A 17961-nucleotide genomic window follows, 5' to 3' on the forward strand; every position below is an offset into this window, starting at 1 on the left:
TTCTGGCATGAGCTGCCCTCCCCCCTACTCGGCCCTATAGATTACAGAAACCTGCTGTTGTAGGGTGAACCGCAGCAGGTTCCTTCCCGCAGGTAGCGGGGTGTGACAGCGCAGAGCATCGCTGTGGATGAATGGGCTCCAGGCCTCGTACTGCTTGGGCCGGGGTGCTGTGCAAAAGGAGTTAAGGTTAAAGGTGGGGGATTGTAGGCAAAAAGATGCACACCGTGAGTTTAAAGGGGCACTTTGGTTTTTGAGCCTCCCTTGCAACGTGCCAAGTGCCTGGGGTTGAGTTTAGTGCCTTGAGGAGAACACTAGTGATTAATTATTGGGCATGGGATGCATGTCCTTCCTCTAAGCATTCAGCCCAGCAGCACAGCCTGGTGGGGTTTTACAGAGGATGGGATCACCCCTTGGGAGAAAATTCCATTATAACAAGCAATATGGTGGCCCAGAGTTCTCTGTTGGGTTTTAGAGATGTTAAAGGAGTTTTCCAGGTTTATGAGCAGAATGCTTTTTGACTAAGAGTATGGAAGATAAGTTTGTTTGCTTTGTTTTTGGTGCTCAATAAAGTGTGGCTGGGGGAGGCGTGTGTTCTCATAAAGACAGAGCAGGCAATTAAAGTTGCCTTTATTGATAACCAGAGAATTAAGTACGTGTCAAGTGAAATGGATTACTAAATGAGCCAATGAATGCATTGGGTGTATATTTATTCCGGCATGTAGTGAAGGATAGAGGATGGAATGTGTTTATTTCTCCAAAGCAATACGTAGTAGAAAGAACCTTGAAAGTTAATTAAATAAATGTGTTGTCTTGATAATCAGAGGGCTGGAGCACCTCTCCTGTGAGGAAAGGTTGAGGGAACTGAGCTTGTTTAGCTTGGAGAAGAGAAGGCTCTGGGGAGACCTCATTGTGGCCTCCCAGTATTTGAAGGGAGCGTGTAAACAGGGAGGGGGAATGGCTGTTTGTGAGGGTGGGCAGTGATAGGACAAGGGGGAATGGTTTTAAACTGAGACAGGGGAGGTTTAGGTTGGATCTTAGGAGGAAATGTTTCACCCAGAGGGCGGTGAGGCACTGGGGCAGCTCTGCCCACTGAAGTTGTTGGTGCTCCATCCCTGCAGGCATTCAAGGCCAGGCTGGATGTGGCTCTGGGCAGCCTGGGCTGCTGGTTGGTGACCCTGCACACAGCAGGGGGTTGGAACTGGATGAGCACTGTGGTCCTTTGCAACCCAGGCCATTCTATGATTCAGTTTTGCATTTTGAAATGAAAATTTTCTGAAGTCATTTGCCCTCCAGAGAAATCAGCAATAAAAGTGTCCAATGGAATTACTTTGTACAAAGGAGTCAGCTGTAATTATTGTAGCATCCTTATTACCCATGCCCAAGGTTGACTCCTGCTAAGCTTTAATGAGTTGCATCTAATTGTAGCACAGCCTGCATTAGGATGCCAGAACATCTCAACGATGGCATCATCCTGCACACTCTGTTCTTGTGCATGTGGTGCTGATCAGTGCTTTCAGCCATCCATTCCATAGCATGTTTTCTCTATTCATTTTTCAATGGCTCTTTAGGCCTTTTAAAGCTGTGGCTCTCTTGAGAATAGAACAGGGAAGCATCTGTTCTTTTTGCCATCAGCTCTGTACAAGATGTTATGGTTATTATATAACACAGTATCTTACATTATTGCGTGTTATTGCATGCATAGAAGAATACCTGCAGGGTTGTGCCTGACTCAGGTTAAACCAAACACATAAGAAAAATGTGTAGTAGTAAATGACTGTTTTTACATAATCTCCCTTTTTTTCACATACTTAAGCTTAGATTTTTATCTTTCCTGATTTCAGGGCTGTCTCTGACTCACAGTCCAGAAGGAAGAAGCAGTTGTGTTGATTGAAGTTGAACATTTGTGTCTGAGATTACGAACAAAGCCATGCCAGTGCTTTCAGAAGACTCAGGTAACAAATCTGCATGCTTTCAACAGAGCAATAACTGAAACCCTGGTGTGTGTGTGTTATTTCATGCAGGAAACTCAAGCTGCAGTTAAATAAGACGGGATGAAGATGGTTCAACTAGATTTCATAGCAGTTACCTGAAGGAATATAGAAGGGAAGAGAAAGGTGAAAAATGGAACTGAATGGAGTTATTAAGAGTTAAAAGGTGGCTGGCGGTACAAAGAACAGGATTATGTTTGCAAGCAGAATACTTTGGGAAGCAGGGCTGATGGCTGTGCCATAAAGGCAGTGGTCCAGTCATTAAAAACAACTGGACAACAAGCACCCACCTCTGAGCAGACTTAATAACAATGAAGGTGGTACCCAAGTAAATGTAGTTGACATTAAGCCTGTAGTAGAGGGGCTTGCAAGATGTGCTTTCTACAAAATCTTTTGTTCTTTCTTGAATTGAAATGTAGGTTTACATGAAACTTTAGCCCTTTTGACATCTCAGCTACGACCTGATTCAAATCATAAAGAGGAAATGGGGTTCCTTAAGGATGTCTTCAGTGAAAAGAGTCTCAGCTACCTGATGAAGGTAAAAGTTTATCAATCGATGTTTTTCTTACAGGTTATTTATTCTCTGTTTCCTTGGTTTGCCAAATCTAATTTGGTTTTGCATAGCATTCTGTGTTGACCATAGCAAAGAGCTTAGACTTGAAGAAAGTTCAATGAAAATCAAGATACTTTGTTCAAACAAAACCATTTCTGCCTAATATTGGACGGTCACATTATGTTGTGTGATTGGAATCAGACTGGAAGGGCTGTCTGTAAGGTCTGGTCAGTAGTTAGTTACATCTAATTAGTTGTATTAAGAACATCTTATAGTCTACTTGATGCAGTTGCCATAATGCAGGTACCGCGTTCAGTAGCTGAAAAGCAGCATGAGGTGACTTCATTTTTTCCCTTGTGCTGCTGAAGCTTTAACATATTTCTTACCATTAGCACAAAGAAGACAAAAGAAAAGCCTCATAGATAAAAATAACCCCAGGAGAGGTGACTTAGTTTCTTCCTGATACTTATCTCAGAAAAGTTTTGCATAAAGGTATGTAGAATGTTTTTATTTATTTTAAGAAGTTTTGTATCTTTTTCAGATACATGAAAAGCTCCGTCATTATGAAAGACAGAGTCCGACTCCTGTTCTGCACAGTGCAGCAGGATTGGTTGAAGATGTGAGTTAAAAACTCTTATCTCCTTTTTTATCCCTTTTCTCTTTAAGTCCACTCTTGCAACAAATCAAAGCCATTGTGCTCTATGGGTATGTATTTCTCTTCTTCCTAAGTTCTCTTGGAAATATTTGGGTGTCCAGGCTTTGAAGGATAATAAGGAAACTTTTGCTGCATGATGCACACAAATAATGGCACCTGGTTGCAAATAGTGCTAATGTGCTTTACCGCAGAGCAAACACCGGAGTTTTGTTTCATGCACAGCTTATGGGTTTTGTATGGATAGTAGAGAACTATGGACACCTTTGGTTATGAAGTTGCTTGTTTTTATTTTGAAGGTAATAGAAGAATTGCAGACTGCACCAGTGAATAATGAAGAAAAAGAGCTGCTTCAGCTGCTGTCAACACCACATCTCAGGGTAAAAAAAAACAAAACACCATCAAAACATACCAGAGAACTTGCTCAAGTTTCTTTGCATAACTCCAACAGCATTCTGTGCAGGAAAAGTTTCATTGGACCGTCCAAAGAGAAAGCAAAAGCCTTTAGCACCAAGTACTGATTTCTTCAATTATTGTATCTAGAAGACCAGTAAGAAACCACTTGTTCCTGCTTCAGGGCTTCTATGTAGCATTTTCCCAAAATTAGCTTTGGGGGATGTTTTTTCTTTGTTTGTGTGTCTGTTTTTATGTTTGCTGTAATGCCTGAAAGGTGAAAATTGGAAGCCATGCTTTAACTCCATTGTGTTACTGTTTCTTATGGTTTACACAGGCAATGCTTGTAGTACATGACACTGTAGCACAGAAGAACTTTGACCCAGTCCTTCCACCTCTGCCAGATAACTTTGATGATGATTTTGATGAAGAATCGGTGAAAATTGTTCGGCTAGTGAAAAATAAAGAGCCCTTGGTATGTATCAGATAATGCACATCTAGTCATAACATTCTGTGTTGGAAGGGGGGCCATTGTAAATACAGAGGAGGAGTGCATGAGGGGCATCACCAAGGATTCTACAGAAAGCCAGAGTGCTTTGAAGTAAAATTGTGTAAAAGAACTGATACAGATTCATGGTTTTGAATGAAACACTTTACAGACGTGTTTGTAACTTGCAGGGAATGTGACTTCTGAGGATACTGTATATGTGAAAGTAATTATGCTCATTATGCACAGTAATTCGTATCATAGCTAGCATACAATGACTGAATACCCTCATTTACATGAGTGTCAGTGATGTATGTTAAGAGTATGTTTAGTGGCTGTTTATAAACGGTGTATTGACAAGATACAAATAGAAAGAAATGATTTCCAAAGGAAAAATAATTACAGTGGGGAAAGTGTCTGCTGAAGTGCTTTTTGCAACTGTGTGTGACAGCAGGTAGTTGAGGAGAGCAGAGGCTGAATTCCTGATTAAAGTTTTACATTGCCAGCAGAGCTTGGAATTGCAAAGAACCCATAAAACTCTGTAATTCCTTGGCTTTCCTCACCCTTTATGCATAAATGGGCTGGCTCTGTTGTATAAAGACTCTGAAAACACATAGAGAAAGCGCTTTGCAAGGTGTTGTATGTGTTCTTGAGTCCATATCAGCACCATAATGACAGTGTGATGTAAACGTTAAGCAGAGTAATCAGAAAAAAAGGGAGCACAAGGCTTTTCTGCAACCATCTGACATGGACACCAGCTGAAGTTCAATAGCAGTGAAATTTGATAACGTGGAAGACAAAATCTGTATGAATTCTAAATGAATTCCAGTTTAGAAGACAGTTTATTTCACTGATAGTACATCCTAAGCAAACTTCTTGTGATGCTTTCTTTTTTTTGGGGGGGGGGTTATGTTTTATTTCAGGGAGCTACCATCAGAAGAGATGAGCATACAGGGGCTGTGATTGTAGCAAGGATCATGAGAGGTGGTGCAGCTGATCGAAGTGGTAAATTTCATGAGCAAAACCAGCTCTTTGGGCATGGGTGTTTAAAATATGTGCCAACTATTTTATGAAAAAGAGCTCACTTAATTCATAATAGGAAACGGTTAGATGCCAAGTCTGAACTGGAATGTGTATTCTGTGCAGTCAGTGGAAGGAGTCTAGCATTGCTGGGGAATGAATCATCCCAGCATGCCTCAGAATGGGATTCCACTGCTGGCATTGCCTTTCTTCCTGTAAGGGGAAGGGAAGCCTGCATGGTAGGCTCACTTGGCAGCTGAATTTCAAGTGCCTGGTGGCAGGAGTGACTTCCCTCCATAGGCTGTCGTGCAGCACACTTCCAGTCCTACAGGGTTAACTCATGTGGTGTTTGACTTTGTTTTCTAGAAGGTGCTTGTTCAGAGTTTATGCAATAAGCTGAATTGGCCTTACGTGTGATTTATAGAATGCAAGCCTCATGTACTTTTTAATACACAGGTAATACAACCCCAAAATTTAATGAATTACTGTGATGAAAAAATATTAGCTAATTACAGCTTTTTTCTTGACTGTTACCATTTTTCATGTTGGTATAATCTGATAAATGTAATGAAATGAGTAGAGCTGTGCTTAGCATTTCCGTATTTCATCAGGAATCTATTATTTTAATTAGATACATTTTCGTTTAAAAGAACCACTAGGAAAAATGCCAGCAGAGATGGGAGGAGTAGGTGTAAGCATCAGAGGAAAGGAAAAGAGGATGCTTTAACTTTTAATCTTACGTTTGGGTATGTTTGGTGTTTTCAGTGCATTGTGAGTTGTTTGCTGTTTGCTTTACTCACAGATTCTTCTGTGTCATTAACTTTGGTCAGATGTCAGAGGAGTGCTGCTTTCCATTCTATAGGCTTTAACTTACTTCTCTTTTCAGGTCTTGTCCACGTAGGAGATGAACTGAGAGAAGTCAATGGTATTGCTGTGCTTCACAAACGACCTGAAGAAATAAGTCAGATTTTGGTCTGCACTGATTTCTGTTTCAAGATCTTTTCTATTGGGTGATCTAGTAATTACGATAGATGATGAAATTTAACCTAGAGTGTGAGATGTGTGTGTAGAGCTAAAAGATGGAATCCCTGCTTGTCTTTACAATAAGAGTTTTTCTTCTCAACGTGGATTATTTAGTCCTCTCCTTTTGACTTCAGAAACTTCCATGGAACTGAATCGGTACCAAGTAAGATACAAATATAAAGTTATGTGTTGCTTTGTCAAGAACATCCCTTTCATGCTTTGTTTATGACAAGCAAATTGCAAATTAGAAGTGTGTTCTTAATAGAAGAGCAGTTTATTGATGATGTGGTTATGTCAGGAAGCTGAAGAAAGTTAGTTGTGTGCCTATTGGTGCTGTCAGTCTGTACTCTACTACCAGATTTCTCAAGGCTTTAGCAATTCTTGCTCCAAGCTGCTCTAACCCACAAATCTTTAAGTCTTTCTGAACTCCCACATGGGGATCTGGGGTGGTGTTTGTCCTATTTTAAATGCCTGCAACGTGATAGTTTTCTTTTCATGTTTTATTTCTGAAGAAGACCTACAAATGATTGTCTGCCCTGACCTTCCTGCTTTCCATTTCTATCTATACAGAGTACCAGGCTCCTCTAGGACACAGTTATCTCATACAAAGGAATGTGTCTAAAAATAGATCAGACGAACCTATTCTGAATTTTCAAGCACCTAAAATCACTTCTTAATTTACTGTAACTAACAAATGACATTTTTTAGCATAGATATTTAGAATGGATGTGTTTACTTAGTGAATGTTTATATTTGCACCCTAATGAGTAAGAAAAAAGAGCTGCAATCTGGGCAAACAACTGTTTCTCAGCCAAGCACCTTAAAATATTCAGGCTCCAAAAACTTAAGTTGGTATCAAACTAAAAGCCATGGAAATGTTTAATACTTTGTGAACTGTAATCCAGAAATGAATGTGGTTGCTAAAAGGAAAGGAAAGAATTTTAGTGCAAAGTCTTAATATATTCTAGCTGAGGAATTACTGTTGGTGTCTCTACGGGGATTACAGTACTGTGGAAGATTCATGGAACAGCATGACAGTTAAATAGTGGATTAGCTTTGCCTATTAAAGTTCTGAGAGGAAGACTGACTGGCTCCTAAATTGGGACTTGGATAGTCTGCATTGTCCTTACAGTGATTTCAAAGTAAAAAAGCCATTTTCCTTTTTCTCAGGCACAGTCTCAGGGATCAATAACATTAAAAATAATTCCAGCCATCAAAGAAGAAGATCGTCTAAAAGACAGCAAGGTAGGCAGCTTGGTAGAGTACCAAAGCAGTTTTCATTCTTGCATTTATCTAAGATTCCTGTTGGTTCAGTAAGAATCATCACAGAATTACACACGTAATATAACTGAAGAGACAGTAGAGCACCTTCTTGACATAAAAGATTGTGCCATATTGTTCATTGTAAGTACTTAGGTGAGTTCTGTTGTCTTCATCTTGGAACGTTTTCATTCGTAATCTAGCTGCTGCTCTTGGTTTGCGTAATTAAACCTGGTGTTCCTGCCAGTCTCCTCTTGCTGTGACAGCTGTTATCTGCCCATTATCACTGGGCATTTTGCCACTCGCTTGAGTCAAAACAGATCTGCCCTCCAACAGAACTGCATTCGTCATTTGGCTGCATTAGGCCTTTGCCTTTGGCCTCCTTGATCAGCAATGACTTAACTGTGTCAGTGTTCCCCTCCAGGATTCCTTCTCAACCTCCCTACTTCCCTGTTCTTTGCAGATGAATTCTTCCGTGAAACCCCTCAAATTACCTCTAGAAATGTTTCTTCTCTGATACATGCAGTAGTGGCAGGAGACAAATCCAAAGTTAAGCGTCAGACGTCGATTAAAGAAATAAGAACAGCCTTTACAATAAGGCTACTTTGCCATAAATCCCTCTTTATAGTTTCTTCTCTCTCGTTCTATTTTTCCTGTTTGTTGCATTTTGTATTTATGTATGCTGTGCTTATCTGGGACTCTGAGTTTCACATTGCACAGTGACAATATATAATGACTGAGTAGATGCTTGCGAGTTAGTTTATTTTTCTGCACAGATGTAAGTCAAAATACAAATGCAGCATAGTAGGAGTCAGTATGTTTGAGTACCACAAAGCATAAGAAAGAGGAAAAGCATATATATTTTTCTAGTTAAAGGTGTTAGTCAGAAAAGTGTTTTCTAAAGGTACACTGTAATTCCAAAGAGGACAAGAAGAAAGGATGCATTACTTTCTTTTGAAGGTGTTTATGAGGGCCCTTTTCTGCTATAATCCCAAAGAAGACAGAGCCATTCCCTGCCAGGAGGCTGGTCTGCCCTTTAAGAGACGACACATCCTGGAAGTTGTAAGCCAAGATGATCCTACATGGTGGCAAGCAAAGCGTGTTGGAGACACCAATCTCAGAGCAGGCTTGATCCCCTCAAAGCAGTTCCAAGAAAGGTTTGTCAATGAAGATTACACAATTTTATTGTTTTTATTAACTAACCAATATGGTATCACACATTTCTATGCTGCTTTCTTTTGCAGGAAATAAAGGGCAGAATCATGCCATGCTTGGAGGACAGTGCTAGAAGGTTTTGTATTCCCCAGTTATATAAAGAACTTGCCAGCTTTCTTAGGGCAGTTTCCAGCTGGTTTGTGCTTTAGAACAGGAACACTGAGATTAAACATGGAATATCTGTCCTTGAGCCTCTTGGCTTATAGAGACAGAGCATTTCACAGGCTTGTATTTCCACAGTATGAGGAAATACTGATTTATTCTAACAGTTTTTAGTTTATGCATTAAATAGTTGTGAAAGAAAAAGTGTAACTGATGTTTCTTCTGGTTCCTAAGAGAGTCTTCAGCTTAGACCCAGATATCATCAGGGCTGGAATGTTTCTGTGTTTTTAATGGCTAAAATCTGTTTATTTTCTATTTAGACGATTGATGTACAGAAGAAGTATAGGCACCCAGCCGAATCCTAGAACTGTGAAGAAGCCATTATGTAAGTCTGTTCAGTTCTTGTAGTGATTTTTGTAGTTGATTTTCACTTCTCATGGTTTGTTTTTAACGTGTTTTGAATAATAGCGCTTTTGTACATGTCCTGTGTTTTCTGTCACTGGTTGATCTACATGGAAATGAGTTGCCACATAGGAAGAGTTTGGTTTGAGCTTTATCCAGTGTTGCAAGTGCCTGCTGTCTTAAAAACATGGCTGACCTTCTCTTTCTGCTTTCAAGAACATGAGGCCTTAAGTGGTTTTTTAGATACTTGAGAATTTCTTAGTGTTTATATTGGGTAACCCAGCTGTTACTGAGGTGTGGGAAGGCCATGAGACTGTATGATGCCACGCTCATGTAGACCAGGAATCTGGACGTTGTCTTCCTTCGTTGCTAGAAGCAAACTTCTGTCCTGTGATGCTTTGGTGCATCTCATGGAGAAGTACTATTGTGCTGTGAAGTGGAGGGCAGATGCTCAACTGAATCATAATACAGCACGAGTCATTTAATTTAATGTTTTCTGTATTAGTTACGTCCAATGTTAGGAGGCACTTAATGAGGGTTGTTACTTATTCAGACATTATCAAGACAATAATTTTATATTAAAACCTCCTTAATTATCTTTTACTACTAAGTTCTAGCAAAGAAGTCTTTGATCATTTGATAAGAGCATATTACTGCGTGTTTTTTGAGATATAAAAGCCTGATAAGCAAATAAGACACAGAGGAACCTTCCTTTCCATTCCCCCTAATTCTGTGCAGTTATTTGTCAGCCTTTTAATCTTATCAACTCTATCTTTCATGCTAACTGCAGATGATCAGACTTCTGATAAAGGTAGGTACCCTCCTAAATCATTTTCTGTCTGAAGGTAACCAGCCAGTTCATTTCCTAAAATGTTTGGTAAGCCCTCAAGCAAAATGAGTAGTAGATTGAGTTTATTCATACAGCTGTTTCCTCTTGATTTACTACTTAAATTAATGTAATTTGGATTGAATTAAGTAATGATGTTTTCCAAATACCCCTTTCCTCACCAACCACCCAGATGCATACAGCAGGTGCTAAGATATTGTCTTCTTTTTCTGTCCCCATCCTCTTCCCCATATCCTCCCCACTTCTTTCTTTGCAGAGGACTGTGACTGTGAGGGATATTTCAATGGACATTACATAGGTGAGAAACCAAAATCTACTTCTTCCCCTCAAGAAAAAACCCCAAACTAATGTTCCAGTGCTAATTTTCTTTATTAATAATAGATTTAATTTCACATACTTGTGAACTCATTATCTCTGTCTGAAGGCGTAATTGGATCTTTGCATAACCAGTACTCAAGGTGACTTGAAAAGGTCTTAGAATAGGTGGGGTGCTTGGTTTTCTACCCAATGCACAGACTTGTCATGGATTAGATTAGCATATGTGCAGTAATTTGATTATTAAAAAAAATAATAGAGGGAATGTCTCTATTTAAAGACAATACCTTCTAACAGAACAAGCTTGAAAGTGAAAACAAATTAAGATGTGGCTCAGTGCCTCTTTCGTTTTTTCTCCACAGCTGGCTTACGCAGGAGCTTTAGGTTAAGTCGTAAAGAAAAGGAGAACAATCCTAATGAAGCAAAGCAGGCAGACCAGGCAGATGCAGCAGAGCTCCTGACATATGAGGAGGTCACAAAATACCAACAGCAGCCTGGGGAGCAGCAGAGGCTGATCGTTTTGATTGGTATGAGATGGAATTTTGCCTTCACTCCAATAGCTTTTAATTTTTTTTTATTTTTCCAATTATTATTTTGTTGTCATCTTTTAAAATGACAAAAAAGCCCCTTGCCAAATCTTTAATAAATAATATGGCAAGTCTTTGTGTTTTATCTAACTCATTTTCCATTGGGGTCTGCTTCTTACTCAAACACGCATCCTTATGCTGCTAGAACAGTTGGTGAAGGGGAGGGTTTGTGTGAAAGGATTGAATTCGTGGATCAGATGGATAGAACAGATAGAATTTATTCTCTCTACAATACTTATTCCCCACAAAAAGTAGTTGGACCATTCTCTTTTATTAGGTTGTTTGGGAGCCAGATTAAATGAGCTCAAGCAGAAGGTTGTGTCAGAGAACCCACAGGAGTATGGTGTTGCAGTTCCACGTGAGTAGAACTTACTGACTCTGCTGAATAGTACAGTGCTAGCTGCGTTGATGAATGGAGTTTCATTGCATTGATCAGTGTTTCAGCTGTTGACTATTTGCATGTTTCATAGGTAGTGGAAATTATCTTCTCGTTGTAAATGTCTGAGTATGACTTAGTGCACATGCACAACGTGTTGTATAAAAGTGAGAACATAAACTGCTGTAACAAACAGGAGCTTCCAAGCAGCAGGTGAATATCTCTGACTAACTGTGGAGCTGGAAATGCAGATAGAAATCAAATCAGAGTTTGTATTTGTTTCTGTTACTTTAAGGAATGGGATTTTGTGCTTGAGAAGAGAATAAACATAAATAAATGCTGCATAATATTAGCAGTCTTGAACTCTGAGGTTCAAGGTGTCTGGTTTCATATAACCCATCAAGAACCCGATTCCACATGCCAGCCAGGCATACTTCAACTTCACAGGCAACGTAGCAGAATTTTATCTATTTTCTATTTTTATTTTCTGAGGTTCAAAGAAAAGGAATCCAATACCCAAACTAACTTCATTCTCAGTCTTATTGTTTTGCTGTAAACTACATTATAACGTCATTTCTATTTTATACTAATTTTAATATGACTGCCTTGTTTGAGGTCATGAAAATGTGTCTGAAACCAAACAGAGGTGATAAGGTTAGATGCAGAAGCTGACCTGTGTGCTGTGCTTTGCTTCCACTCTCTTTTAGATACAACGAGGTCAAAGAAAAGTCACGAGAAAGAGGGAGTAGAATACAACTTTGTCTCTAAGCAATCATTTGAGACAGATGTGCAGCAAAACAAGTGAGTTCACTTTAAAATACTGACAGAACTGGTTACATTTGGAAGATATTGCCAGGTAAATTTCATATAATGTGAATACCAAAATCAGGTAAAAGTGGGGGAGCCATTTTAGGAGGGTTCTGTATTCCAGGAACAACTTTTATTCAGTATGGACTGTTAGTGTGAAGCGAGAATTATACTAAGAGACAATTTGGAAGCGGCAGAAGAGAGGTAGGAATACCAGAGGTTAGAATTTAAGCCTGTGTGATTGATCTGAACTGACCTAGTGGAAGTAATAGATACCTAGATGGTCCTACTTTATTCTCCATTTAATATGATGGGTAACATGGGGAAATTCAATTTCTAATTCCACTTCAAAGTGAGTTGTAGGCTAAATCCATGGATATAAAAGACTTTCTGTAAGGTCAGGCTTGTTTCCTAGAAGGGCAGATTTTGGCTAACCTCCCACAGGATGGAAGGATCCAAGTCCATTTCATTGCCAGCTTTGTTCTATTTCATGTGAGAAACAACTTCTTTGTTTTAGTAGACTTGAACAGCAGTCAATGGAATTAATGCAGCTTCTTACTCTATTTTTTTGCTGATTCACTAGCAGTGTCATGGGAAGAAGACAACTGTTACTAAGCAACCAAAGGAAAAAATAATGAGAAAAAGAAAACCTTTTTTTTCCCTACCTTCTTTCCCTCCACAATATTTGACTGATGTGGCTTTAGAAAACAGCTACCAGATGTTGGAAGTTAAATATTCCTTGTGGATTGTATTGGAGAAACATAATATTTGTATTTACTTTTTAGATTTGTGGAACATGGAGAATACAAAGAAAACCTGTATGGCACAAGTCTTGAGGCAATCCGGTCTGTGATGGCCAAAAAGAAGGTCTGTTTGGTGGATGTGGTTCCTGAAGTAAGTTCTGCAGTTTATTTTAAGGAAAGCAAATACATCTAGTAATGCTGCCTGCCTGAGTAACAAACATTTTTCACCTTCTGGGCTGCTTGCTGTGCAGAGAGCAGTGATATTCTTTGAACACCCTTCTGACAGGTAGCCAGGCTGCTGGCTGAGCGGTGCTTGGCCTGTTGCGAGAAGCAAACAATAACTTGCCTGTCACATCAATCCTTTTGTCCTTTTCTCATGTCCTTGTTCCTGGAGCTGCAGTGCAGAGCAATGTGTCCCTGCAGTTAGACCATGCTCCAGGAAGCTCACATGCTTTTGTAATACCTGAAGGGATGCTGATATTATCTTTTTTTCTTGAAGAATGAAAGCTTGCTGTGGTTAGACGTGGCATGAAGGCCTATGTATGACACAAGTGAAACTGCTGAACCCAGCATGAGCAGATCACTGGAGCACAATGTATATAATACGACAAAATGCATCTGTTCACAGGCAGTGAAGCACTTGAGGACTCCTGAATTTAAGCCTTATGTTATCTTTGTGAAGCCCCTCATTCCAGAAAAGAAAAAAAATGTCCTAAAGTCTCCTGTATCAGAAGAAATCTCAACACCCCTTGTAAGTATTCTAAGCTCCATTTTGCAGTGTGAGATAAGTACCTTAGCTTCTTCTTGTAATATGTTTCTTCCCCCTCCCTAACACCTCTTGCTCCTTCATCTCAGTTGTCAGATCTTTCCTCCCCTTTCCTAACGTGAACAGCTGTTGTTTCATTTCTTGCAAAGTCATGATTTATTGTGCTGGTATCCATAAAAATGCTAATGAGTAATTACAGATGCGTACTGAAAACATCAAATCATCTTCTTGTGTTGGTCAGCAGGATGAAGAACAGCAGGAAATTATTAATTCAGCAGCATTCATCGAAGAGCACTATGGCCATTTAATTGACACTACGCTGGTGAAAGAAGATCTCCAGAGTGCATGTAATCAGCTTAAAACTGTGCTAGATAAGCTAAGCAAGGATTCATTTTGGGTGCCAGTCAGCTGGGTTAGGTCATAGTTTGCTATCATGTTGTTTAAAGGAAAGAATTTATTTAAAAAGCCTTGTAAATATATGGATTACAAAAGGGAAGTATGTTGATTTCACTTCAAAACTGCCATTCTCTCTAGAAAGTAATATGTAAAGTCTACAGGGGGGGAAAAAAAAATAAAGTCAGAAGCTGATACTGCCTTCTTGAATTGGAATCCTGAGTACCAGCTGTGTACCCTCAGCCTGAACAGGTTAGTAAAAGACTGGAGTGACTTTTAGACTACAAATAGTGCACTTTGTTCTGTAAAAATATGCAGAGGGTCCCATGCTCCAAAAGCACTGAAGCAATGCTAGGACAGTAAGAAGCCTCATCATTTGGCCAGACCTCGTGTGGCATCTGAACAAGGTACTTTATCTAGGAACAAGTCTGCTACTTGAGGGGAGAGGGAGAGTGCCCACACCCAGTCAGTTACTTAAAGATTCAGCTGGCTTTCTTCCACTCAGGATTACTGGTTTGCAAACCCTTTTTAATTCGGCACAGAAACTTGACTGGCTCTGTAAACTGTCTGTGTTTTAGCAGCTGAGAGGTGGTGGTGGGATTTTTGTTGGTATTGTTGGTTTTCTTTTTTAAGCTCAGCCCTTTCCCAGTGCTTCTGGCTGTCTTGCATAGGTAGTAATTAGTCTGCTCAGCAATGGCTTTTGCCCACTTTCCCACTCGCTCTCTTCCTAACAGCACAGGATAGATGTTAAGCAGCCCATAAACATACCTGTGTGACTGATCCAGCTCATAACCCAGGGACGTTCTTTAGTCTACCTGAAAAGTGTGTATGGTGTAAAATGTGACTTGAAGAAGCTTATTTTCTACAAGGCGTCTTTGCAAATGCCAACTGCTGGGGTGCTACATGGACAGCAATAGAGCAGCTCTGCAAAGGCTGCCAGGAAGAGGAGGCTGAAACACCATGAAGCTGAGCTGCGGCACCAAATCATCATTCTCCCAGCACTTGTGAATACCTTTATTACAAATCAAGTGAAGGCAGCCAGAGCATGCACTTGGCTCCGTCACATCTTGAAGAGGAAATCTTATCTGTTGGAGGACTTGGCAGATAAGAATATTCAGCTTTTTAAGGTGGGCAAGACTAAGAAAACACATTGATTATGTGAGTATGGTGCAGGTGTTTATTATCTGAAACTTGTTCCTGTTTTCCATTGCCTGTTGAGTTCTAATCTTTCCTCTGTACTGTGCCCTCTAACAACACCTTCTGGTACACTGGTCTCATTCTTTTAACAGTGTGATGTTATACTTGTTCCAGAGCATTCAGCAAAACTAACACCATTGCTTATTAAAAGCATATTTCTTATTTAGTGTCTCTGAATCTACATTAACACCAGCCCAAAGAGTTGTCTGTCCATCTTTTCTAAATGCATGCCCTGCTAACTTCCAAGTGTCACCCTGCAAAGAGCAGCACTTCCTGCAGTCTGGTAGAACATGTTGTCAGACTGGAAACCTCTCAGCAGCTGTACAAGGATTCCCTCACGTGGTCATGGCCCATCAGCTCTGCCAGTAAACAGCTGCAGCTTTGGCCCAGCACAGCCACCAAAGGTATTTGAGTGGGAAAAGACAGTGAAAAAGTGAGTGCAATAATTTAACAGCATCTCAAGCTAAGCAGATTTATTAAAATATCAACTCAATATCACATCAGATTGATCTCACCACAGGTATATATTGCAGTCTTCAGGGTTAAGATGTACAACTCCTATTAAACATGAACTAAAATAATCAGTGTCACTTAAATGATCTTTTTGAGTTATGTGCAGATAATCCATGTTTATGATCTGTGGGAGTATACATCACTTAGGACACTACCAAGTTTAGCTTTTTTGATGGAGGACTTTTTTAGGTTCCAAGTAAATGATGGTGGGAGAATACATAAGTCCATACTAAAGAAAAAGACAGTGCTCATATATATTCTCTTCTTTCTTCTCTTTATTCTGACAATCTTAGGAAAAGGTACACGTAACAGATGTCTGTTTCCAGGACAAGATTCCAATTCAGACAATATCAAGTCAAGGCCAGGCCTGGTTTGTGCTCTGCAGTTAGGAGGGGCAAAAAGAAGAAATGATAAAGAAAATTAGAATGCAAACTTGAGTTCAAAGTCCTGCTTTGTAAGTGGTACCAAAAACCTTAAGTCAAAATATTTAAGCAAACTGAACCTCTTTCTCCCTTCTCCCTCTCCTTCCCTTGCCCATGCTTGAAATTAAGGTAGCCTTTCGTCTTGTTAGGGTTTGTAGTGTCAAAGGAAGAGCTGTGGTTAACAATCTGAAGTTGTCAGTGTAAGGATGGAAAATTGCCTGACTGTATCTGAACTGCTTTCCTTTCTAAAAAGCCAGGGAACACCCAGACACACAGCTTACCTGAATCTCCTGGGAGGAGATGCAGCATTGTGTGGTAGTCTATCTAAACTGTCTCATCATGTTCTGCCAAGGAAAAAAGATTTATGGGATTGATCACCAAGTCTTAATTATGCACTGCTAACCAAACACAACGCCTAAGGAAGCACACTTCATCCTTTTTTCCTGCCCTTACACCCACTTCTCTGTATGCCAGTCACCACTCAGTCAGATCTCCTGTCTATTACTCAATCCAGGACTTGGTTGCTGTCTTGGCCATAGGCTTTAAGTATTTCCATACCTGAGAACTTCAGATCTTAACCCCAATTGTTAGAGGTATACAAAGATTCAGCTACATGCCTGCCATTCTATTTCAAACTTCTTTCGATCGTAGGTGGGCTTACAGTCTGTAATCCTTTTCAAAAGTGCCTGATTTTCCACAGTAATGGCCATTATTTTTTTGTTCTTCTTGTTACTCTGTGACCTGTATGTAGAAATGAACGCATTTATAACAACAAATGGGAGAGGATGTGTGTAAAAAGCCACCCTTCCTTCCCACCCGCACAGCTGGAGGGAAGATACCTTCTCTGAAAGTCTATGTTCCAACAATCCACACTCGCTGGCCCTCGTTGGATGGCAGCAAGGTTCTCCATGAGCCTCTCATTGTCTCTTTCAATCTGACTGATTCGCTTTTGATCCTTCTGTGCAAGAGAAAGTTTGCAATGGTGTTCTCATGAGACTCTTTCCTGGGCTGGCTCTCACTCTTAATGCTGCCCATGTATGTTTAAAAACAAACACCTAAATTCTGTGCTCAACCATATCCCCAAACCACCCAGGCTCTGTAGCTGTGCTTTGTCACTGCTTCCTTGTTTCCCACTCCCAGCATTCTCAATTATATATTATATACATAAACTTGACGTGAAAGCAGCACCACATTCTTTTTCTTGCCCTTACCCTTCCTCATGTTAATTCTGTGACCCTGTTCTATGTGTTCCTGCAGATTCCCTGCTACCTGAAGCACTGTTATCACACAGATGTAGGGTTACAAGTACCTGAATCTTCCTCAGGTTAACAAACTGCCAGCTCTGTGCATGCTGAGATGTTTTATCCATGCAATGTCCTGCTTGAAAGCCACAGGAAAAAAGAAAACAGAAAAACCTGAAGTGAAAACAAGTTTTGTGATGTTACTGTGCCCTGAATCCCTCCATGCAGCCTTTCTCTAGTCAGCAACCCAAGTCAGACAGCCCACAGCAGCCAGCTTTGTCTTTTCACAGCTCTTAGACTATGCTGACATGCTTTTACCCACATCCACCAGCACAAGGAAACACCTTTCTTCTCTCCATTCTCCTCCTCAACCCCTGTAAAGTATAGGGAAGTGACCACCTCAGTGGCCTGGCACCAGAACACCACCACAACCAGCAGGGGCCATTTTACACCTCGCAGATCAGCATTTATCTCACCCTGCTCCCATATGTCCCACCTGTTTCTGTGCCTTTCTTTGAGCTGCCATGGCCTCCCATCTTCCTATCTTGGCTTTCCAGTCTGTTTTTGGTGGTCGTGCTCTTGCTTGCAGCTGTACTTGGAGATTCCAGACTTTGAATTATGACACGCTCTGCTCATACACAATAGGATTCCATCTCTTT

At 40.3% G+C, this 17961-nt stretch overlaps 2 protein-coding genes across 2 annotated transcripts in view; one reads left to right on the forward strand and one right to left on the reverse strand.

Annotated features, from left to right (window-relative positions):
- Positions 1-17961, forward strand: part of MPP3 (membrane palmitoylated protein 3) — a 34076-nt gene that overhangs the window by 6549 nt on the left and 9566 nt on the right. Inside the window, exons 2-19 of the mRNA XM_032449392.1 lie at positions 1842-1952; positions 2408-2526; positions 3083-3160; positions 3493-3573; positions 3924-4061; positions 4997-5078; positions 5980-6065; positions 7287-7361; positions 8337-8533; positions 9014-9078; positions 9886-9906; positions 10199-10240; positions 10620-10784; positions 11122-11202; positions 11928-12021; positions 12813-12921; positions 13399-13521; positions 13781-16093. Coding sequence (XP_032305283.1) covers positions 1928-1952; positions 2408-2526; positions 3083-3160; positions 3493-3573; positions 3924-4061; positions 4997-5078; positions 5980-6065; positions 7287-7361; positions 8337-8533; positions 9014-9078; positions 9886-9906; positions 10199-10240; positions 10620-10784; positions 11122-11202; positions 11928-12021; positions 12813-12921; positions 13399-13521; positions 13781-13960 — 1761 coding nt within the window. The 5' untranslated portion in view covers positions 1842-1927 and the 3' untranslated portion in view covers positions 13961-16093. The remainder of the gene's footprint in view (positions 1-1841; positions 1953-2407; positions 2527-3082; positions 3161-3492; positions 3574-3923; positions 4062-4996; positions 5079-5979; positions 6066-7286; positions 7362-8336; positions 8534-9013; positions 9079-9885; positions 9907-10198; positions 10241-10619; positions 10785-11121; positions 11203-11927; positions 12022-12812; positions 12922-13398; positions 13522-13780; positions 16094-17961) is intronic.
- On the reverse strand, positions 15895-17934 carry CFAP97D1 (CFAP97 domain containing 1; the record flags this gene model as incomplete). The annotated part of the gene is made up of 6 exons (XM_015885766.2): positions 15895-16018; positions 16343-16405; positions 16679-16802; positions 16901-17019; positions 17371-17441; positions 17799-17934. Coding segments are annotated over 5 exons (474 nt in total), but the record flags the coding sequence as incomplete, so codon positions are not given.

This window comes from Coturnix japonica, chromosome 27, assembly GCF_001577835.2.
Source record: "Coturnix japonica isolate 7356 chromosome 27, Coturnix japonica 2.1, whole genome shotgun sequence".
Taxonomy (NCBI): Eukaryota; Metazoa; Chordata; class Aves; order Galliformes; family Phasianidae; genus Coturnix; species Coturnix japonica.